This window comes from Dermacentor andersoni, chromosome 2 (genome assembly GCF_023375885.2).
Source record: "Dermacentor andersoni chromosome 2, qqDerAnde1_hic_scaffold, whole genome shotgun sequence".
Taxonomy (NCBI): Eukaryota; Metazoa; Arthropoda; class Arachnida; order Ixodida; family Ixodidae; genus Dermacentor; species Dermacentor andersoni.
In genome coordinates this window covers 239,309,081-239,333,585 of record NC_092815.1, presented here as the reverse complement: position 1 = coordinate 239,333,585, position 24,505 = coordinate 239,309,081, and the positions used below count along the sequence as shown (strand labels likewise).

At 48.9% G+C, this 24,505-nt stretch overlaps 1 protein-coding gene across 1 annotated transcript in view; it reads right to left on the bottom strand.

The window, feature by feature from the left end:
- Positions 1 to 2,778: 2,778 nt before the first annotated feature.
- The window catches only part of LOC126539901 (cytochrome P450 3A24-like), a 94,075-nt gene continuing 72,348 nt past the window's right edge, over positions 2,779 to 24,505 (bottom strand). Inside the window, exon 14 of the mRNA XM_050186715.3 lies at positions 2,779 to 4,553. Coding sequence (XP_050042672.1) covers positions 4,473 to 4,553 — 81 coding nt within the window. The 3' untranslated portion in view covers positions 2,779 to 4,472. The remainder of the gene's footprint in view (positions 4,554 to 24,505) is intronic.

The window sequence follows — 24,505 nt, the reverse complement described above, 5'->3', positions numbered from 1 at the left end:
TTTTCTTGAGCCTCCTTCGAGTTCACCAGACCACATCGAATCGCGTCACACCTAATTAAGGAGAGCAGACGCACATCTACCACGTTCCCGAGGCGCGGCACGTCCAAACAAGTTGGCGTCCCCCACCTCGTGCGCCGCATGTGGAGCTATTGTCCCACTGCTTGACTCTTCCCGAAAGTGTAACGGGAGCCTGGCGCGGTTCCAGGTAACGTGGGCCCCGAGCCAAGCTACTTTGCAGCTCTGAAAGGTCACTCGAAGACAACCCGTCTCCCCCCATCCGCCTATTGTGACGGCGCTTGCAAGCCGTGAGGCAACGACGGCCGTAATGCACCGTGAAGCCCTGTGAGCAATCCCCCCCCCCCGTCCGCCTTTGTGACGGCTGTTGCAGACCAGGAAGGAAATACCGCAGACAAGTAATCCCTCGGACAATTGGAGCCCAAGGAGCGAACCTCTGCGCCGGGTGTGACTTACATTCGCACGGGCGCCTACCATTGCCCGAAAATGACGCCACCTGAGCGGGCTCGCCGATTGGCCAAACGGGACGTGACTTCGAGACACCGAAGGCGTTAAAAGACAGAGACCGGGAGCAGCAAGAGAGCATTCATTCATTCATCTTTTCGAGCTTCTTGCCACGGGCCCCAGCGTCCGAGTTGCTGCCGGCCCGTAATGACTTTATGACTGTTAATTTCTTTGTACTCTCACTGTAAATAATGTAAATAAACCTCCAGTTTTCATCTCAAAGTCCTCCTCAACCTCGGCCAACTCCCGCACCCAACAGCAAGGTCCAAAATCTGGGGGACAGCAATTGGGATTGTCCTCCTGATCCAACAGTGGCCACTGTGGCTGAGCGCCTAAAGAAGTTGGTTTCGAAGGGGACGGCCGTGATTACAGAAAGCAGTAATAGCAAAAACAGAGTAGTGGCTATTCCGTACGTTGATTCAGTGTCGCACAGGCTTAAAAAAGTTGCAAGCAGATATGATGTTAATGTTGCTTTCACTTCTCCCAATAAGCTAGGTAAGATACGCGCTGCCGTGCAGAGGAAAAAAGGAGCAGGTAAAAGGCAAGAAAAGAACAGATATTTGTCCAGTGAAGCACAATAAGAACAACAGTTTTACTGACTGTCGTATGGATGTGGTTTATAAAATTCTCCTTAGCTGTGGCCAGTTCTACGTAGGGAAAACGGGACGGTGTATCAGCCAGAGGCTAATGGAGCATAGAAGGTCGTTAACCGGTGGATCGCCTTCTAACCTTTCCCTACATTGCCAAGATTGTAACTGCACGCCAGAGCTAGCTGAATGCGCGTTATTGTACAGGAATAAGAATGAAGATACGCGTCTTATGGTAGAGGCATGGCATATCTATACTGGTGGAAGTGCATGCGTGAGTCAGCCTTCGATTACCTTACATAAGGAAGAGATTAAGTGCCTTAACAGTTATCTCTCGCGTAGACCGGCACATGTACACGACTGACACGTGGTGATACCATTCCTGAGCTTGTGCAGATGATTTTTGTGTCTTCTTTCTTTTTTCGCCTCAGTGCTCCCTTCAGTTGATAGTCGGCGTTCGTGTTGTCCACTTGTCTACTCTTGTGTCCTGTCTGCACGCCTCACTTCCTTTTTGCATAATGAATCCTTACCAACTAGCTCAGCTTTCTGTCGTTCTGAGAGCAGACCTCGGTGTCGCATAAGCTTGGTGCCTGGCGTGCGGCAGAAGAATGATCCGCAGCCACTATTTGATGCGAAGCAGAGTTCGTGGCCTCGGCCATGGCAGCAAATGCACCACGATTCCCCCAAGATGAACAAGAGGAGCACACTCGGAAATTTGGCTAAACATGAGCGGGGGGCAGTTGCATAATACAGTTTTAATGTAGCGAAACTGTATTAAGCACAGTTGCCTCGCCTTACTTTTCAAACTGCATTTATTATATTCATAGATTTTTGCCTCTACATTCATGGCAAATCATTTAACACAGCTCGTCCCAAACAAGTGTTCATGAAAACAGTAATAAGGGAACGGCCTATCAATGCACATCAAATGAAACCAATGTGTTGATTAATAGCGCATACCTGCCGAATGGCTTCTTTTACGGCAAGCTTGAGGCTGTAGGCGGCGTAGCCAAATCGAGATTGCTCCAATTAGTGGAACTAGCTCTAAAGCTCATTGGTTAAGCTTTCCGCGCAGTCGTCAATATTGTCATCATCCTCGTCATCTTCGGTGCCCCCCCCCCCCCCCGGTAAATGCAAATGCCTTTATCATTAATGGAGCGTCATCTGTCACCACGAGACGTTTCCGAGTGACCTGGGGAATCTCATCTAATTACCTCATGCATTGGCGATCCCGTTTGCTTTTACCCTCGCACTATCTATTGCCATATTCGTACCTCGACGTGCTTGTGTGCCACCCCTAGCAGATATGCCAGCAGTAATACACCCACTGGCAGGGGGCCACTACTGTTGGACAGACCCTAGGAACAGGGCAACACCAAGTGGCTTTTTCAAGCGGTAACATTGCTCCAGCTGATGTTTAGAAAGGCGTCGTTTTAGCGGCTGGACGCCGCAAGGAGGAAAGCAATGGCAAACTACTCTCTCATCAACTGTCAAGAAAACACCATGAGCAAATACAACTAGCAATAATAAGATGGCAGGTGCTCTTTCAGAAAAATACGTGGACTGTGAGTGCCAAACTGAACTACATATTGTACGTTTTTTTTCTTACACAGCAAAGTACAACAGAAATAAAACAAAGAAACAAAAAGTGTCGGTGCAGTAGAAGTAGTAGTAGTAGTAGTATAAGACTTTTATTCAGCCCAAAATTACAGGCCGAGCATATCGACAGGTCGACGGTTGCAAGTCGACGCTGCTCTTCTTTACTTTCAGCGTCAAGCCAGTCGAGCGAGGTGGTGATGGAAAGGGAAGGGGGAGGATAGGAACTTGATTGCTGAGCAGCCAGACAGTAGAATAGGCAATGGAATAGGTCTGCATAAGTAGAGGGGCAGTTGGGACAGGAGGGGTCGGAGCGATAGCGATAGAGAAAGAGGTGGGAAGGGGTAACCAGTGCATTCATTTGGATGTGCCGCAGAAGGCGAGCCTCCGGCACAGTGAGTGATGGATGAGGGGGAGGGTAGAGGTGCTTGTCGAGACGGAACTGGAGGTAAACTTCATTGATAGTGCGGCGCAGGGAGAGTCCCCCAGAATCCTCCGAGGGCCTGGACCAGGGGATCAACGGTGCCCGGTGAAAAACGTCACGGGCGAGTTGATGGGCCAGCTCATTGCCGTCAACCCCCGAATGCCCAGGTACCCAGCGGAGGAAAACGGTGGAAGGTTGAAGTGCGGAGGCTGCTCGTTCGACCTCCTGTTGGAGTGAATGGGGTAGGGCGCGGTTTTGTATGTGGTGAATGGCGGCTTGGGAGTCGGTGTATATTGTGTACTCTGGGAGCGAGGGAAGAGAGGGAAATGATTGTAGGGCATGTACAATGGCAAGGACATCGAGAGAGAGTGCGTCCGGAGGGTGTAGGTACGGCCCACTCGTGTGAGTTTCAGGTGCTGGGAGATGGGGATGGTGATTGCGTAGCCGCAGGAACCTCGAGGAGCTATGAAAGAGGCATCCGTGTAGGCTACTCCCTGGGTAGTAAAGAGGGGGGAATGATGCTGTGCGGCCGCGTGACGACGGCCGGCATACAGGACAGGGGACATATTGGACGGGAGGGGGAGGATGCGGAGATTGGGAGCCGGGGTGGATTTTGGAGAGGTAAAAGTGAAAACGGGAATGGGAGATACCCGCCTGGGTCAGTAACCACTGACCCTGACGGGTAAGAGAAAGCCGGGCAAGCTGGGAGTCACGGTGGAGAGAGAGAAGAGAACGAAGAAGATGGAAGAGTCCTATGGCAAAGAGCTTAGCAGTAGAAGTCTTGACAGGGAGGTTGAGAGCTGCCTTGTATGTACGGGCCCACGAGGGCGACCTCGAGGGTGTTAAGCTGAGTGTGGGTGAAGGAAACGTAAGGCACAAAGTACAGGAACTTGTTGAGGGCGAGCGCATGGGCAACTCGGCACGCATGAGCCTCGTGGAGGCCCGAGCGCCGAGTGACCACGCGCCGCAGGAGGTGAGTTACCGAGTGACAGGTGCTGACAGCGTGGTGGAGGGCTTGCACATTCTTGGCTGCATGCAACGGGAAGCCAAGAAGTGGGGGAAAATAGGAATATGAGAGCCGGAAAGATGGATGGAGATTAGGGCGTTGTGGGAGCGCTGGTATGAGGAGCAGTTAAGAAGGAGAAGCTCGGATTTCAGTAGAAGAACACAACTACAATGGCCAAGGTGTTAGCTTAGTTCGGTGTTCCTGTGCAACAGTAAACAAGCCACGCCCGGCCATCTTTAGCTCATTAGAGCGTCACATTTTAACAGGAGCACTGAAACATCTCCGCAGATTCCAGCGCCAGGTGTGTCGACTTTCTGAGCCACCGAGCGACTAGCGCCGACTAGCGGTCCCTTTGCCTGACGCCCACGATGAGCTCCTTGGGCTGCAGAATACCGAAGCCAGTCTTGTACTCCACGGGATCCTGCGCAGTCGAGGTAGCACCACAGTTAGCCGTGGCCCAGGGCTGGGCAAAGATACTTTGCAACGGTATCATGATACGATACAAGATACATGGTCAACGTGTATTTGAGATACAAATATAAGACACTACCGCAATACTACCGCAATCGATACGATACTTTCCATTTGTATCTTAAGATACTCCAATACATTTGCAAATTTCTTGTTATAGATCTATGTAATGAGCAACAAACGCGCAGGCACAATAATGTTTGCTTGGAAATTTCGTAACTCCGACCAACATTGTTTGATTTGAATGAAATGTCTGTTAGTGTCTCAAAATGTGCCTTTCTTGCTCGAAGTATCTCAAAGTATAATATATGAATTTCGAAACAATTTACTGGGGTTGCTTTAGGTGCTGATCATGAAAGTTGTTTATACGCTGCGCTATCGGCGGTTTTTGCTTGTCGTTATTGTAATTGATGGGAGTCGCTGCTCTGTTTGCTGTCCAGCTAGCGGGTCGCCATATAATTGCAAGAACGTTAATACCAAGCCTCAGCACGATGACGCAAATACGGCTGTGCAGTTTTACCTTGTCCGGAAATGTATTACCATTTACGCAATACCGGATGCCCGGACAGGCTGACCGCAGCAACAACGCAGGTAGCGACATTTCTTCTGACGCATCGTGTATACAGAGAGCACATAAAGCTGCAATGACCGCTCACATTCTACTTATCTACTGGCGTACAGCGTTCTTCAGCGGCATGTTCATTAAGGTGCAATCCTTTTACGACTTTTTTTCTACGAGAAAACTTGTGCAGCCTGACAACGTTTCGTACGTATTGTAACCTATTTAATAAGGGGGAAATGAGAGGTCCACCCAAACGTAGCTAAGTGCTACAAAGGAAACTCATACGTGTTGCTCGAAAGAAAAGCCTCGCAGTTGAAGAAAAATTCGTCCTGGTCACTCTTGCCTTTGCCTCGAGTTGTTGACAAATTCGACTTCGCCCTGCCATCTACTACTAGCCGCCTGGTTAGCTTGGATGGTAGAGCGGCCGCCCCGGGAGTCGGTAGACCCGGTTTGAGTCGCGAACCAGGACGAATTCTTCTTCAACTGCGAGGCTTTTCTTTCGAGGAACCCGTATGGGTTTTCTTTGTAGCACTTCGCTGCATTTAGGTGGATGTCTCATTTACCCTTATTACTTCTCTCCACCTCGTGGGTTGCCGCAGAACAATTACGTCAAAGTATTGCAACGTAGTCCAAGGGAATTGACTTTGGTGCTTGCGAGCAACAATCACGTACGCAATATAGCCGCATTATGCACAAGTCTCCCAGAAGCAATGCCATCCATGCTTTCTTTCACAACAGTCAAATTTACAGCCACGAGATCCTTCAAATAGCAGATGTGTGAAAGCCACTAGATGCAAGGCAATCCCATTCTTGCATTCTTCAGACTTCCGTAACAAGACACCCCACAAAAGAAAATTCGATAACTGGGCCGGTATTTTGTGACGATGCCTTTTCCCATTCTATGCTTTTTCCGGCTTTTCGCGCTTGGCCAGTGGTCAGAGCGACGGTCTGCCCACATTATCAACGGGATCAGGCGGCCCTGTGTGGTGGATGATAAGAATAGCATAGAATAAGGCATAAGGCATCGCTACAAAATAGCGGCTGCACTACAGGGGCATCAGAATTCGCACGAAGGAAGCCAAAATCACTGGCATGTGCAGCACAGTGCGTGCACAGTGCACAGCAACGGCAAACAGCGCTCGTTAGAGCTATGGAGTGCACCCAGCGCCGCTAGTTTGCTTTCCCACACTGTGCACATAGCTAGTAATTCCATTACAACTAGTTCAGTTGGTTTCCGAATCATTCATTTGCACTAATACAAGTGACCTTGCCCACACGAAAACCCCCGCAAATTTTGGAAACCAGTTGGAAGCAACTCAACCGATTGGTTGTTATTCCCTTCCGTTCGAGAATTTCTACGGGCGGCCTTTGTCTGCTGTGTTCGCAAGCTGAAGCCCTACCTTGAACACTGCGTACTGCGAGCATGAACGAGCACCAGTCGTTGGACGTAGACGACCTTATTACACATAGCAGCTAACTACAAAAAGAAGGTGCGGCCCCGACTAACAAACGGAACTGTCATGTTTTTTTTATCCCCAAGACACACTGACCAGGAAATATTACAGGTCTTAACCTCAGTTCAGAATATTCGTATTCAATAGGCGTAACCAGGGGGGGGATAGGCTTATGGGGCTTTAGCCCCCCCCCCCCCCCCCCGAAAAGTTTTCGTGCCATCGTGGGCCGCCGACCAAAACAACCCCCGGCGCCGAAAATCATGCTGGATTTTGTCTAGAATGTCCTTTTCACGCTCGAAAAGGCATTTCAGCGTCAGCGGCAACGCCTATGGCAATTTGCCATTTCACGGCAACGCCCATGCACCGGGAGTCACATACCGTAACGCAAGGAGCTCCGGCATGAGAGCACGAAGTTTCAAGGGCGTTTTGATGGCGAGCAGTCTCGTCGCGGCATCTCGCGAAGGCCACGGTATCTACGTAGTGCGCAGATTTCAGTTCTGAAACTTTATGGGTATAAAGTTCTCATAAACTTTTGATGCGAAAGGTGCACTGACATTTCCAAAGTCGTGCTTTAGATTTTCCACTCCGGAACTTTGTGGGTATAATGTTCTTAAAACATTTGACGCCAAAGGTTCATTGACTTTCCTAAAGTCGTAGATAGGATCATACAGCGAGACAAGTCTAATGAACATGCTATCAGACAAGTTGATTAAGCACGCAGCGAGGTGCGATGAGACGAAGCGTTCTGGTGGTTCATTTTTGCCGTTATGTCACAGAAAAGAATATCAACATTTTGTTCACCTGCCCCAAAGCATCCATGTCAAGACACTAAAGCCAGCAAAGGTGACTACGATCTTATTCATTATTCTACTTTTACTTCTATTCGCGAGGACACATTAAGCCTCTCCAATTTTCCTTTCTTTTTTTTCTCGCTACCCGCGGGCTGCCGGGACCAGCCAGAGCGCATACGTTTTTCTCGTGTTGCCCCAAACAACGCACGGCGCACTTCGATGCGCGTTTGTTTTTCTCTGGCCGAGTGAATTTTCGCCTGGCATAGTTTTCGACACTTTCTGGATAGCAGACAAGAAAAATAAACAATGCATGGTCGCTCGCCGCCATCACTGCGGGGACTCGATGGATTAAACGCGTTCGCTTGCGCGCAACCTCCCAGCAAAATTTGGTCTCGCCGGTGTATAATACTGAGCAGTACGCCTGTAGTTCTCTGTGGACCAAGCGTCTCACGCTTTGTTCGATATTCCTTCGGCGGCCACATTAGGTGCCCAAACTAGGCATTCGATTATGGCCAACATGCTTTCCTTGCGTGTTTTTTTTTTATTTTCATTTCCGTGCTCCTGCACCACAAAAGAAAAAAGGGCATTGCTCCGGCCCAGCAAATTGTCGCATGGTGAAAGTTAAATTTTATTACTTCTTTTTTTTGCGCAAGGTAATGGGCCACGGGATGCTTCAGTTGCCGGATACTCTCATTATATTGTTGCAATAGCAATTATATAGACACTCTAGGCGCATTCCTGCCGTCGACGTCGCTCTCATGTTCCGTATAAAGTCCAAGGACGATAACATCGTGACCGCGCGTCGCCTGCCGTATGTGCGAGTGAAAGCGTAAGGGAGGGGGAGGGGTGGCATGGGTAAGCCGACGATGGTTTCTCAGTATTGTGTGCGCACGGGAGAAAAGCAGGGAGGAAGTGCACTGCCTCCTGTGACGCGGGATACATCAGGGAGAGTGGAGCGAGGGGGGCTGTGATCTGCGAATCTGTTGTTGCACAAGATGTTTATTTGCCTTGTTTGACGCATCATATACAGTGACCTTTTCTTAGATACGTAGATTTATTGGAGCCTTATATGTATATTTAAATATCTTGTTGCGAGGTTTTGTGTATAGGTGCAGTGAACTTTGTTTCCAGTGGCACTTTTTTGCCCTTTATCAAGCGGTGTCTTCGCATTTGTTTATTCCATTCTATCTTCGCATTTCTAATGTAATGAATGAATGAATATTTGATGTTTAATGGCGCAAGGGCCAGATGTGGCCAAAGAGCGCCATGCTAATGATTAATGAGTTCGCAGTGCCTGATGGGTTTTATGGTCTTAATGCGCCGTGGCTGTAAAGGGGCCTAGAAGAGTTGATGCAAATTCCATAAAATGTACAAGTAATAAAATTATGGGAATGACTATTGGCGTGTACTATGAACATAAAAATGAATTGAGAAAGGATGATGCAATATATAAAATATGTGATTGTCTAGATGTATAATATTGTCTAGAGCACTACTGCCTCACCGGGGCCCTTGAAACGCAAGGGCCTAGAGGCATGTGCTATACAGAGAATCTATCCTAGCGATATCCTCTGGAAAGAGGATGCGCTAAGAAATGAATGGGCTTGTAACATGTAGTACAACATCTTTTAAGAAAGCGAGGACTGCTTTGGTATTAAAAAGCGGTTCTTCACCAAGAAACATAGCCGGATGCAGGGGAATACAATGGCGGTATGCAAACGGGAAACGTTTCCTCCTGTCTCTTTCGGCTTCCCGGCACTCCAGGAAGACATGGAGGACGGTCAGCCGGTCACCACATCTACCACAGGTTGGAGGCTCGTTACCGGTCAAGAGAAAATTGTGAGTGCCAAATGTGTGTCCTATTCTCAGTCTAGTGAATAGGACGTCTGTTCTTCGTGTTTTCGTTGTTGGCTGCCAGAAACCTAACTTAGGCTTAATTACGTGAAGCTTATTGCTCGTTTCTGCGTCCCACAAGCGTTGCCAGTGCCTTCGCAGTTTGTTTCTGAGGAAAGGTTTCATGTCTGTGGCAGGGACTGCAGCAGAACCAATACCCTGCGATGCCATTGATTTGGCCATCTCGTCAGCAAGCACATTTCCCTCGATTCCTCTATGGCCAGGCACCCAGCATATTACTACGTGTCTGTGTGTTAGATAAATATTGCATAAGAGCGAGTAAAGTTCTATGAAAACAGGATTTGTATGCTTTTGTAAAGAGTTCAGCGCTTTTACAAGGCTTAACGAGTCTGTAAATACTATTGCTCTGTCGAGTTTTAATTTATTTATATGTTTTACTGCAGACAGTACGGCATATGTTTCTGCAGTGAAGATACTCGTTAAGGGGTTCAGCACGTCAGATTCAGAAAGAGAGTGACCAACAGCAGCGTAGGATACGCCAGCATGGGATTTGGACGCGTCTGTGTAATATTCGTAGCAGGAGTACTTCGATTGAAGCTCTCGGAAATGCATAGCAATTTCAAGCTCAAGAGCGTGCTTCGAGACCTCTACAAAGGATGTGTCACATTCTATCATCTGCCACTCCCAGGGCGGTAATAGATTAGCAGGAGCCATTAACCGATGTTCGAGAACTGGAACATCCATTTCTTCACTAAGTTCCCTTACACGCAGCGACAAAGGAAGTCTCATGGAGGGTCTGTTACGGAAGAGTGTTTCACACGTGAAGTCGTTTACTGTCGTGAAACACGGATGTTCCTTATTAGAGCGCACTTTAAGAAAGTAGGTGAAGCTGATGTATGTTCTCTGAATATGTAGTGACCACTCGTCTGACTCTGCATATAGACTTTCGACGGGGCTTGTTCTAAATGCGCCAGTGGCGAGGCAGATACCCAGATGATGAACGGGGTCTAACATTTTTAGCGCACTCGGTGCAGCAGAGTGATATACTAAGGCACCATAATCTAACCGTGATCTAACTAGGCTCCTGTAAAGATTCAACAGGCACCTCCTGTCGCTACCCCATGTAGTGTGGGATAGAACTTTAAGTAAGTTCATGGTTTTTAGACATTTTGCTTTAAGACATCTTATGTGTGAAATGAAGGTAAGCTTGGAGTCAAGGATAACACCTAGAAATTTGTGTTCTTTGTTAACAGGAATTTGCTGTCCACCCAGTTCTACACAGGGATCAGGTACCAGGCCTCTCTTTCTTGTGAAGAGAACGCAAGTACTTGTGTGCGGGTTAATTCTAAATCCATTTTGGTCTGCCCACTTGGACACCTTGTTTAAGCCCTGCTGTACCTGTCTTTCACATACTGTAAAGTTGCACGATTTGAAGCCTATCTGTATATCGTCCACGTAGACGGAATAAAAAATGGCTGGGGGCAGTGAAGAACGAAGTGTATTCATCTTAACGATAAAGAGAGTGCAGCTAAGCACGCCTCCCTGGGGTACACCAGTTTCCTGCGTAAAAGGACGTGACAGTGCATTACCGACTTTTACACGGAAGGTACGATTTGACAGATAGCTTTCGATTATGTTCAGCATATTTCCACGGATGCCCATTTCCGACAGGTCTCGCAAAATCCCGTAACGCCATGCCGTGTCATAAGCTTTTTCCATGTCAAGGAATATCGATAGGAAATACTGTTTATGTGCAAATTCATCGCGGATATTTCCTTCAATGCGCACAAGGAGATCGGTTGTTGACCGCCCTTGTCTGAAGCCACACTGATAGAGATCGAGTATATTGTTGAGTTCAAGGAAATGTACGAGTCTGCGATTAATCATTTTTTCAAAGAGCTTACACAGACAATTGGTGAGAGCTATCGGACGATAACTTGCTGCTAAGGAGGGGTCTTTTCCCTGCTTCAGGACAGGAACCACAATCGCCTCTTTCCATGTAGATGGCAGGTATCCCGCAGCCCACAGAGTGTTGAAAAGTGTAAGTAGTGTAAATTGCGTGTCAGTATGTAAGTTTCTGATCATGTCATACATGACTCTGTCAGGTCCCGGTGCAGTGCTTTTGCATGTATTCAAGGCAGCTCTCAGCTCGGCAATACTGAAAGGCCGGTTATAGGGTTCATTCTGTCTGGATTTTCTAATTATTGGCTTACATTCTTCTGTTTGTTTATATTTGAGAAAGGACTGAGAATAATGGGTTGAGCTCGAGACGCTCTCAAAGTGCTCCCCAAGTGAGTCTGCCTGATCTTGCAGGGTATGGCCTCGTGTGTTTACCAGAGGGAGTGATTGTGCTTGTCGCCCTATAATCCTAATAACCCTGTTCCAGACTTTGGCCTCATCTGTGTACGAGTTGATGCCCGATAAAAACTTCTGCCAGCTTTCTCTTCTGGCCTGTCGGCGGGTTCACCTGCCTTCGGATTTTACTTTTTTAAAGTGGATAAGATTTTCTGCAGTGGGAGAAGCGCGTAGCAAACCCTACGCTTTGTTCTGTTTTTTAAGTGCGATCCTACAATCGTCGGTCCACCACGGGACACGCCGTTTGCACGACAGGCCATTTACTTGTGATATGCAGTTAGATGCGGCATCTATTATAAAGGCTGTAAAATACTCCACAGCTGCATCAATTTCTAACGAGGAGATGTCATGCCATGAGATACCAGTAAGAGTTCCGAATTTGTCCCAATCAGCTGTCTCAATCTTCCACCGAGGTGCCTGTGGTGGATATTCGTTTTCTTGAGGTGTTCGTATTAGTATGGGGAAGTGATCGCTTCCGTAAGGGTTCTTTGTAACTGCCCATTCGAGTTCGGGCAGAATAGAAGGAGAGACTATGCTGAGATCGATTGAAGAAAAGGTTCTGTTTGCTAGAGAGTAATATGTGGGTTCCTTCTCATTCAGAAGGCACGCACCACAAGAAAAAAGGAACTGTTCAACAAGACGACCTCGCGCATCTATACGAGAGTCGCCCCACAGGGAGCTGTGCGCATTGAAATCGCCAAGAACAACATAAGGTTCTGGCAATTCGTCTATAAATGACTGAAATTCATGTTTGTTTGATTTGTAGTGTGGGGGTAAGTAAAGCGAGCAAATCGTGACGAGTTTTTTTAGAAGAACAGCTCGAACCGCCACTGCTTCAAGTGGCGTTTGTAGCTGTAAACGCTGACAGGAAATACTTTTACGAACCAAAATGGCAACACCGCCTGATGATACGACTGCATCATCGCGATCTTTGCGAAACTTGACATACGGTCGGAGAAAGTTTGTATGTTGTGGTTTTAGGTGTGTTTCCTGTAGACACAGCACTGTTGGATTGTATTTTTGGATAAGCTCTTGCACATCATCAAGGTTCCTAAGAAGACCTCTGACGTTCCATTGAATTATTTGTGTATCCATATTGGAGGTCAGTGGGTGCTGTGTGTACAGAAACAGAAGTAGTGATTATGAAAATTACAGAGATAAAATTACAGAGCCCTTTCGAGGCCCTGTAACGGGAGTTTTGCCCTTTCTGGAGCGTTCGAGGGAGCCTCGCCGCTCCTTAGGCGCTTGGTGCGCCTTGAGGATAGGTGTTGTGTCCATTGCCTCTAGTGAGGCTCCGGACATGTGCTCTTGCGAGCGAGAAGTTTTCAGGGTGAGTCCCGCCTTGGAGGGCAAGACCCCTGCGCCCACCAGCCCGGAGGTCGATGGGGCTCCCTGAGGGATTTGGCTGCGCCGGCTGTTGCCAGCGCTGGAAGGGGCCGGGGGGGTTGGAGCAGCCTCGGCTGCGCCCACCTTCGGGGTAGAAGGTCCCTTCTGCTCGGTTGGCGGAGCAGCGCTAGCTGCAACCACCGTGGGGGCAGACGGCGTAACTGCCGACTCACTGTTTGTGGGTCGGACAGCCGCCGGAGGCCGTTGTTACGCTGCCCCCTGACGCGCCACTTCGGCAAAGCTTTTCTTTGGCAGGTATGCAACCCGCCTGCGTGCCTCCTTAAATGAGATATTTTCTTTCACTTTGATCGTTACGATTTCTTTTTCTTTCTTCCAGGATGGGCACGACCGCGAGTACGTGGCGTGCTCCCCATCACAGTTTACACTGTGGAGAGCGTTCTCACAAGTTTCAGTGGTGTGTTCTTTGGCACTGCATTTAGCACAAGTTTGGCGGCCGCGGCAGCTCTGCGAGCTGTGGCCGAAGCGCTGACATTTGAAACATTGGAGTGGATTGGGGACGTAAGGCCTGACACGGAGCTTTATGTACCCGGCCTCGATTGATTCGGGCAGGACACTTGAATTGAAGGTGAGAATTAGGTGTTTGGTCGCAATTTCTTTACCATCGCGCGTCATCTTTATTCTTTTCACATTAACAACATTTTGCTCGTTGAAGCCCTCTAGGAGCTCTGCCTCTGTCAGCTGAAGCAGGTCATCATCTGAGACAACGCCGCGTGTAGTGTTCATAGTGCGGTGCGGAGTCACTGTCACTTGAAAATTTCCAAAAGACACTAAATTGGGTAGCTTTTCGTATTGTTTCAGGTCACGGAGCTCCAAAAGGAGATCTCCACTTGCCATCCTTGATGCCTTGTAACCTGGACCAAGAGCCTCAGTTAAAGACTTCGAAACTAGAAATGGGGAGATTGTGCGTACTTGTTTATCTGACTTTTCCGAATGAATGACGTGAAATCGTGGGAAGTTGGGTCTTTGTCGTCCAAAAAACTGAAATACATCTTCGGTGCGCCCTCTTTTCTGAGGGCGATCTGGGAGGGGAGGGAAGGAACTAGCCATAGATTAATGTAATTTTCGGCAATAACGCCAACCACCCACCGTGGAGCCCTACAAGGGGACGTTACAGGGACTGTAAGAACAGGTCCTGCAAACGCCAGCTGTACGTTATCACTATAACCAAATATGAGATAACCTAGGTTGGTTATTCACACAAGGTTAACCCTTGCTGCCTGGAAAAATTGAAGTAAACGGAAGCTAGGAGAAGACAGGAAAGATGAAAAGTGAGAGAAAGACGAAGGCTGGAGGGAGAGAGAGACAGGAAAAGGCAACTACCGATTTCCCCCGGGTGGGTCAATCCGGGGGTGCCGTCTACGTGAAGCCGAGACCAAAGGGATGTGTTGCCTCCGCTGAGGGGCCTTAAAGGTCCTGACACTCAGCATCGGCTCAATCCCAAGGATCCCCTTTTCCCCGGACACGGCTAAGCCGCGCACGGCTACACGCGGGAGGGTCCAACCCTCGCGTGCTCGGGTACGTGGTGTCGCAACACACCAAACGCCTGCTTGAGCAGACGCCCCTGCGGGGCATTTCTAATGTACGAGGGCGAGTCGAATAAAAGGGAGCCTACCCACCCCGCTCAATAATGGTTCAGTTCATTATGTGCGAGGCATGCGCGTGGCACAGAGTCATCTGTCATTTACAAAAAGTGACACGCAGATGTGAGGATAAAGGTTCTTTAAAGGGCCCCTCACCAGGTCTGGCCATCTTGAGCAGACAAGCGCAGAGCATACATTGCGCGATAACGATCGTGTCTGCAAAATATTACATTGCTACGCGCCGCAGAAAGATCTGAAATTTCAAAACGAACGCCGTTTTTCCTTCTCCTCGCGGCCGCCGCGCTCTAAGCCGGAGGATGACGTACTCGTGTACCTGCGCCTACGTACTGGTGTCCGCATTGTGACATCGCTCATGGTGACACTTGACTTCAAGAATTATTCAAGACAACATCTGTTATCAGTGCGATCAGTTGAATTGACGAATTGAAGTTTAGAGAAATAATAAAACACACAAACGGAATGCCTGTGTATTTTTTGCTTTACTTCGCACCGAAGCAAGAGAGATGTACTTGCGCTTCGTCTGCTTGTTCCCACGGTCATGCGGTCACATGCACATGTACCGAAACTATGCCATTTTCTATCGTATTCCAGCGCGTGATCATGTTCTGCGATCCGCTTGTTCTGCCTCAGTATTCGTGTAGCACTGAATTATACCGCTAGTCATGGAAGGCTCATTACTAAGACATTATCAGTCTCTTTTCGTAGGCTACATTCGATATAGCCTTCCGATACTCTCAAACTTGAGAATTTCCTGCTTATGTACATTAGAAAGCGTTCAAGCGCTGGCACTCAAGATATGCCTCGGATCGCCTCGGCGTGCCTCCAACAAAGGCGCAATTGAGGAAGCCCGCGTATGCCCATTATCGATATACCTGTCCCACGAACCACTTCGTGTGTATTTACGCTTACTGGCGCACGAAACCATTGCCATCTATTGACGTCGGTTCTACATGAGCGGCCGGACAGCAGATTCACAAGTGCACTCCGCTGACATCTACCCCACCATAACATCAGGCTATGCCCTTCCATATCACCCCGTCAAACCACTGTGGGTGACGGTTCAACCTTCCGTATGCGTACATGTCCCCGGCGTACTAAAGAAATCATTGGTTCCCGTCAGTGGACTACAACAACTTGCTCTCGCGTACATCTGGTCAGAATACCAGACATATGTTCATGTTTACACAGACGACTCCGCGTCACCAAAGGCATCGACAGCAGCTGTGGTGATACCAGCCCAACAGATGACTCGAGGTTTCGTATTAGACCATAATTCTACATCAACCGCTGCAGAGCTTTTGGCTATTCGGGAAGTGATTCGCCACATCTGCGGGGAAATACCTCAAGAGTGGTGCAGTTTCACGGACTCAGAACCCGCGCTGCAAATCTTGGGATGCTTCCTGCGCCACACCGCATATCAGGTTGTGGCACTGCAGATCACCGAACTACTTTCATGCGCTCAAGAAAAACACCGCCGCATAGTGTTCCAATGGATCCCGGGACACTGTGGGCTCAACGGTAATGAGATGGCCGATGCTGCAGCAAGGCGCGCCCGCAGCAATGGCCTGCGAACTGTAGTGCCATTCTCCAGACCGGACATCACATGCCTCCTGTCGGAATTAGTGAAGAGTGCGACGAGAAGATACTGGGCCCAGCCAGACGCTCGTGACATCCGCCTTAAAAGGCTGGATGCCGATATGAAATTTCCTATCCTGCGTGGTATTCCTCGCCCTCATACATGCATGATACACAGGCTGCGATTAGGCGTCGCCTTCACGCGCAAATATTGGCACATTATTGGACGGACAGACTCCTCCGATTGTTCAGTGTGTGGCGCTGTAGACCATGTGCTCGTGGTGTGCCCTGAGTATGCGCGCGAAAGACTGACAATGGCAGATACCTTGAGGCATTTACACAATAGACGACTGTCGGAGGACCTCTTGCTAGGCGCATGGCCACAGAGTTAGCAGACGACAGAGACAATGCGTGCTCTTTCACGTTTCCTAGGTGACACGGGCCTGGACTCACGCCTGTGATACCAGTTGTGTAACGTGTCCTTCACCCAGTGGCGTAGCTAGGTCGTCTGGCACCCGGGGCCCATAGGTCTTCTGTCACCCCCCCCCCCACACACACACACACACCACTGATGTAGTCTAGGAAGGCGACGATATCGACAATTTCTGGGTTTCAGCTCTAGTACAGCCGCCTTGGATACCGAGCACGTTCCCCGGGTCCTTCTCTCCTTTGCTGTTTTTCCCAGAGATCGCGAATGCAGCAAATATACACGCTGTTTTTCCTGCGCCAAATAACACAGGGTCCTGCACTGATAACGTGTGATAAGCTCATGTGCACATCTTCTGTCAGACTGTAAGGCTTGGCAGCCAATACAAATGCGGCATCATGGAAAATATGTCTCACGTCACAAGTAATAAAAGATATCTTTATAATAAAGTTTTAATTACCAATTTTAGCGGCAATATTGTTTTTGCAAAATTGAAGCCCGACATTCATATCTTGCCCAACAACAACTTCACAAAAATCGTCGTAGGTACTATGGCACGCAGTATTTTGTCTGTGGGCAGCCCTAAACGAAAACGAAAATTAAATTGTTTGTCAGTGGCGCTGATTTCTCCACTCTATTAGAAAACGCTACCTGCCTCCCCGCTGCGCAGGCGCCAATGCTATGACAATTACGAGTTCTCTTCATTCTGATCAATAAAGCCTTGTTTTCATTTGCTGCTATACGGACAAACGTGATTATCCGAGCTGCGGTACCACCGCAAGATTGGGAACAGAATAGAGCACGCTTCGCGTCAATTCTTGGCGTCACCATAAAAAAATAAAGAAAAGGCCGCGATGAAGCCCGTGCCAGCGAAAGCTTGCACTACTGTTGCTCTGCACTCTCAATGGAGAGGATTAAGGGATCAACGTCACTGGTCCACTATTTCATATTTCTTTCGCTTCTGCCATATATTGGGTGCCGCCCGCAGTGCCAAAGTACTGTAGGTTGTAGCACCCAAAACGATTTTGTTTAAGTTTTTGTTGAGTTAATAATATGACTTTGAGTCCTCAATTCTCGAATTGAAGCGCTTCCTCTATAAGTACTAATTACGGGATTATTAAGGATATGGTTATTACTTATCTGCCATATTTTTGGCGCTACCGAGTTTCTAGTAATCACAAGAAGACATAACTTCATAGAATCTCGACCGGGAAATATCCTTACAAAATTCACCTTTTTTTTTTATAAAATTCTGTGCAGCTGACACAGACACTGTATTTGTGACATGAAGTCACACAACAACAACAGTTTTCTGAAACTTTCGAGGGTAAGAAGGAAAGCGTGAAACATAACGGCAGGTTTCGCAGCGGCTTCTCGGAGCGAGCGGGAGAGGGGAAGTAAAAGCGAGCCGGACATCGCGGCGGGCCCGCGACTACAGCCTGTCGAGTCATACGCCGCCAAACTCTTCGGCCGAAGCGAGTCTGAAGACGATCCAGAGAATCCCATTCGCGACTTTTGACGGCCCCACTTATGCAACGTCGCTCTCAACGAACGCTTCGCCGTAAACGCGAGCGCCGGGCGCGCTGGTTGACCGCCCTCCTGCTGCTGTCTTTGTTCGTCTTCGCTGCGCGTTCTGAACGGAAGAGGGACCCAAGAGCCCCAACGCCTTACAACGCCTCACTGTATGTTTAGCGACTCCTGCTCCCAGCATGAACGCACAGCACGAGCGCACCCCACATGAAACGTTCCGCTAAGGCGAGCAGTTTAGCGACCATTTCGCGAATTAAATTTTTTTTTGCCCGCACATTCGTGCAATTATTTCTTGCGGTGTTGATAGAGCTGCAGCCGACAATTCTGCGGCGCAACGCATCGGGTGCATGAGCTCGGGCTACTGGATGCCGGAGCATTCTTTGCAATTTGCGCCCAGTCAAGCCGGCGGAAAGAGGGGTGTCTTCAGGCGTAAATGACACGCCCCCCCCCCCCCCCCCCCCCCACTGGCCCCTTGCACCCGGAGCCCACGGCCCCCCGGCCCCCCCTGTTGCTACGCCACTGCCTTCACCTCACTCCTCCCACTATCATCCCCCACTGTGACCCTTTTTCTTCCCCTCTTCCCCTTCCCTTAAGTAGAGTAGCAGGCCAGATGCTCCATTATCCGGCCGACCTCTCTACATTTTCCAGTCATTAAAACACTTCTTGTACCTCTAGTTATGAGTCCTTGCGCACAGCGCGCAAAATCGTGCGCTGTGCGAAACGATAACAGCTCGCGCGCAACGCGGCCAGCGAAAGTGCTCAGCGCCGAAAAAAAAAAAGCGAGAAGAAAAAAAATGGCAAAGTGAAAAAGCATGACGTATGTGTCATGCGATCTTCGAGGTCAGGCATGGGGGAACGCAGGGAAGGAATTTCGCTTGCGGAGGCTCGACGAGGCGAGTGGAGAAAGAGTCTCACTATGCAGTGGAGTTCGCCTCCTGAAATCATGGGTTCGAGGTTCTGAAATATTTTTATCTCGGCTATTAATAAGATCACTTGAAAATTTTTTGCGACAATACACTACCTACAGGACACCGAACAACTTGCAGCGTATAACCACAATTTGCTATGCGGCCTGGTGAGAGGCCCTTTAATGCCCTCGTACACTGGGTTGAACTTGGTTTTGTGGCATAATGGACACTCCAAAATTTAACAGCGTGGTGTCGTGAGGTTTTTGGCAGCTGAAGATGCTTCCCAAAAAGAAATTAGTGGCCATATGCCTGCCGTGCACGTTGAACATTGCATTTCATTGGCCACTGTGAAGCGGTGGAGAAAACGGTTCAAAGGACGTGAACCTTGCAAAGACGATCCAAGACAATGCCAGAGCCACCGTGCAATCTCCCCAACACAATTGCAAATGCTGATTAGACAAGAACGGAGGATAAGCATCGATGAATTGGCAGTGCGTGTGAACATCAGTTACGGTTCGGGCCACCACATAATTCATGAACACGTCGGTTTTCGGATCTTGCATGTGTGCGCAATGGATGCCCAAGATTTTGAACCACCACCAGAAGACGGAGAGGTTTGGCGCTGCCTTGACTCATCTAATCCGACATCACAACGAGAGTGACGACTTTTTGTCTGAAATTGAAACCGGGGACGAATCATTGTGCCACTACTACGAGCCTGAAACACGACGACAAAGCTTACAGTGGAAACATCTGAATTCAACACCCTCAAGGAAAGCAAAGGCAGTCGTTTCTGCCGGAAAGGTGTTCATGACTTTTTTTTTTGGTTGTCAGCGGCCATTTGCTAAATCTGGAGAGACTATCAATCGTTTCCAATATTGTGAAACGTCGGATGGCTGTGTGTCGCAATCAAGAACAAACGACGTGGAAAATTGAGGAATGCGGTCATCTTGCTCCCCGACAATGCCCGTCCCCACGACGCTGATGTGGTTAACACAAAACTGGCAAAGTTCAAGTGGGAAACGCTGCAACATCCGCCATTCAGCCCAGACCTATCGCAGTGTGACTTCCGCATTTCGGAGCATTTGAAAAGAACAGCTCAAATAAACCAGATTCGTGTCGGACGATGACGTGAACGAGTCAATTACAGACTTTCTGAAGCTGCAACCCAAGGAGTTTCATTTCACTAGCCCTCGCATATTCTGCAAAACTCCACCTTTTTATATGTGCTCTCTGTTGCGACATTAATTTCGGTGCAATTGCTCACAATAAACGACTGATGACAGCAGCTCCTGCGCAATACATTCTAACAAAGGGCAGCGTCATTGAGATTTTCCCCTGGTCGTTGCATATGTACAAAAATGTAAACAAGGTACTTGAATGACACAGAGGGAAAGATGCAAACGAGAGAAATACACGGAAGTTAACAAAGTTTCATTAAAATATTTGTCCTCAACTTGTTTCTCAGCATGGCCTTTACAATTTTCACATCAGCGGCATGCACTGCTTTGCTGGTTTCAAAGTGATATAATTGTGAACTTCGTGTGATATTTTCTTTACGTAATAAATAGACAGCAAACATGGAAGCGCTGATATAAGTTATTTGGAGCACAATTTTTGAGACATACACGTACATTCATTTATGAAGAAATACATATTTTACTTGACGATGTGTAGCGTTCAAGAATTCGTTTGCAGCATCTTTTGCAATGGCAATGCAGTTATTATTAATGTATTTGATACCTCGACAAGTTCTATAAGGAGGAGGCCGAGCTACTGCCCCCGAACGAAATTTTTGGCTACGCCACTGCCGTATTCAGCGTCTGGAGGGAATACAGACGTTACTGCCTATATATTGTGGGATGCTGTGTGTGATAAACTGCAACACGAGTCGCAGTGCGGAGTTGCCTCTAAAGGTCGAAAATGGTCGAGTATCGTACCTATACCAGTGGAGTAACGCCGCGAGCAAGTGCTTGTACTTTTTTGGATGCCCGCAACGCACAAATATCGCCTTTTATCGCGACAACGTTAAGGAGCTCGTGTCGCAGAAAAACCGGTGTCGTCGGCGTCTGCGCCGTTGGCCGTGAGTGAAAAATGCCGGAAGGCAATTCATAAAAAACAACTTGCAAGACAGGCTGGGTGGGAACCGAACCAGGGTCTCCGGAGTGTGAGACGGAGACAGACGCTACCACTCAGCCATGACTTCGACGCTTCAAAGCGCGACAAAAGCGCCTCTAGTGAATGCGGTGATGCCTTAGAAACGTGCCGTAGAAAGTTATACTACGGTGTACATCGGTAATTAAGAGCATGTAAATTACACAAGTCGCAGTTAAACGCGTAGCGAAGTACATTTCCGCTACACTTCTGCGCTTGCCGCGCACGCAGAGCCATCTTGCGGCAAACACAGAAGACCCCCTTCTCACATGTACGGCGCTGCCCCTACAGGTGGCGCGCCACTCGCCCGCGCAATGCGGCTCCTCTTTCCGCTCACAGCGCGATTCCTAGGTGCAGCGTCCGATGCGGGACGCCTCTGACGTGATCGCTGCGCCGTAGCGCGTCTGGTGGGAAACCGTCACCTGCGAAGTGTGCCGTGCTGCTGGCGAGAAGTCATGCATCTGCGTGGTGCTCCCAAGCGAGTTCGAGGACGATCCCATCGAGACGTCAGCCCCATGATCGCGTCCGCCTTCATGGCGCGTCGCGGCCCGGCTGTCCGTGCCGATCACGACGTTTGGCTCGCGTAGATCGTTTCTCCCTCCGAGACACCAAGTTTGGTTCGTTCCACTTGCTTAGGCGAACGTTTCGTCTTTGTGTGACTCAAGAGCATGCCGAGCGAATGATTGGGCGGTGCGAACGGGGTGCGATAACGCTATCGCCTTGTACTCTTGAAGACAAAGCTTAAGCGTCCTCCAATTTTTTTTCAACCTCCGAGTTGTTTGAAAGGCGCTTTTTTTTAAAAAAAACATCTGATGCAGATCGCTCGGCAGGCCGGACGTCCTCGTGCACAGCGCGACGATTTCCGCGGTTCTGTCTCTGAAATCCTTGCGACCCATCAAAACAAAGCAATCGGCGGCAAGGACCCTTTGGGCTTCGACGAAACGCCTCGATTTGGCACCACGAACGAGAAACGCGTGAGAGCAGCATCGAGCGAAAGAGTCGCCGTGAACTTGGACGTCGTAGCCATCTTTTTTTTTATTTTTACAGTGTTGCCAGCACAAGTAGTGGATTCTAGAGTTTCCGATTGGGTCAATAAAAATCACAAGACGAATCAGTTTTATACAGGGGTCTATGGTGATGGTATGCGTGCCGCCAGGGGCATCACTGCAAACGCCAAGCGACTGCGAATACCAGAGTCACCGTGTCCTTTCTAGGGGGCGGTATCTGGATGAATTCTGTGGGAAAGTCGTGCGCCGTTGAGGCGTTGCGTTGTATACAGTAGCGGGTACGTAATCACTGCAACACGATCTCGTGATGCACTTGATACATAGGCGTCTGATGTCCACGACGAGTTGTTCCTGTGTGCGGGGCGACTTCAAGTACTGCAGTTCCGTTCGTGAGTTGCAGTTGATTGCGCAGGACACAGCCCTCTTGTCTATAATGTCAAAAAATATCAGCCGAACTGGCTGCACTGCGCAGGACGATGACGACTCATTTTATCCGTGACAAGTGGGAGGTGACCATTCTGCTCGAAACGTTATCCAAGAATGCTAGTAAAAAAGATTATGTAGCATGTAGCATGTACTTCAATCGTTTTGTTCTCCCTCATTACATTGCCGAGAGGGAGACCGCGTACCAGAATCCTACAATCGCAGCTCGAGCTGCATTCTTATTTAATTATAATTTTTATTCAGAAGTGCGGCATTCTTAAATACACATGCTTGAACTCACCGCCAAAAGGTTAATAACGGGTTAAATGCTGCAATGGTATCGTTCCCTGCCCAGTGAACATTTTGTCCCATTCAGATCTGTTGAATGAGCCTTCTAGCAGGGGAGCTGCAAGTTGAAATGGATCCAGTGAACAAGACATGCTCAGATTGCACCCGCTATACTGAGATCCTACCTCTAGCTGACAAGGCTAATATTTAACTGCTCGGCGTGTTTCAAACACCTGTAGGCACGTCAGACACATCAAACCCAATTCGATGCACACCCATGTCATTCCTATCGTCCAATCACGCTCCTTAGCTGCATCAAAAAGCTCACGTGACGTGACGGCATCCTAACTTAGAGATGTCTAATATGACTGTTTACCCCCCGCGAATGAGGGCTTTCGGGAAAAATCACAGCAACTCTCAAAGCGTGTTAGCTTTCCCTACCACAAATGCATCAAGCAAGAAGAAGAACAAGCGGACGCCATACTGCGAAAGGCGTACAAAACTGCGCTTCACCTGCCGCAGTGCACATCGACCGAGAAACTGCTGGCCCTGGGACTGCACAATACCTTCAGTAAACTAAGAGAAGCACTACTATGCTCTCAGGTACGTAGGTTGATGCAGACCCCCACGGGAAAGGTGCTCCTGCGAATATACGGCGGCGGCAACATGATCCAAGAGATCGAACGTACCGAGGCCATTCCGGACAAGTATCGCAGTACACTGCGAGTCGCACCGATACCCAAGAATATGGACCGCAACCTGCACAAGGCGCGTAGAGAAGCAAGAGGTACGTGCAGAGAACCTTGGCGAACAAGGACAACACAAGGTATACGGACGCGGCAACGTTCGTCAAAGACGGAACACAAAACAGCAGAGCAGTGGCGTCGGTGGTTAATTCGGACCTCAAGATCACCAGCGCATCACTACAGGACTGCACGATAGTCGAGGCCGAAGAGGAAGCTGTGGCTCTGGCAGCACTGGAGGGCTATCGATCTGGCAGGTTCCTAACAATAATAACAGACTCTCAAGCAGCATGCCGTAATTATACAAACGGCAGAATTGGGCGCAGAGCACGCCACATACTCTGCTCACGCGACCCGGGAAACAAAGTTCAGCATACCATAATCTGGGTACCAGGGCACACTGGCATAACAGGGAACCAAGAGGCGGATAGGGTAGCTCGAGGGCATACCAACCGGGCGTCCGACACATCCAGCCTTGAGGAACCCGAGTCAGTACCCATGGGCTACTCAGATATCCTAAATTATTATAAAGGGGTCAGACTGAAGTACCCACCCCCAGATAAGGATCTAAGCAGAGAGGATGCTGTTGCATGGCGACAACTGCAGACGGGTACTTTCCCGAACCTAAACCTTCTCAATAAAATTTTCCCTACACAGTATGAGGCTAAGTGCCCATGGTGCGGAGAGAAACCAGATCTATACCACATATCATGGGCCTGTCAAAATGTTGAGTCCCCAACTATCTATAAAATTAAAAACCCGAGTGCGGAACAGTGGGAGAGTATGCTTTCCAGCGTAAGCTTGAACGGCCAAAAGCGCCTAG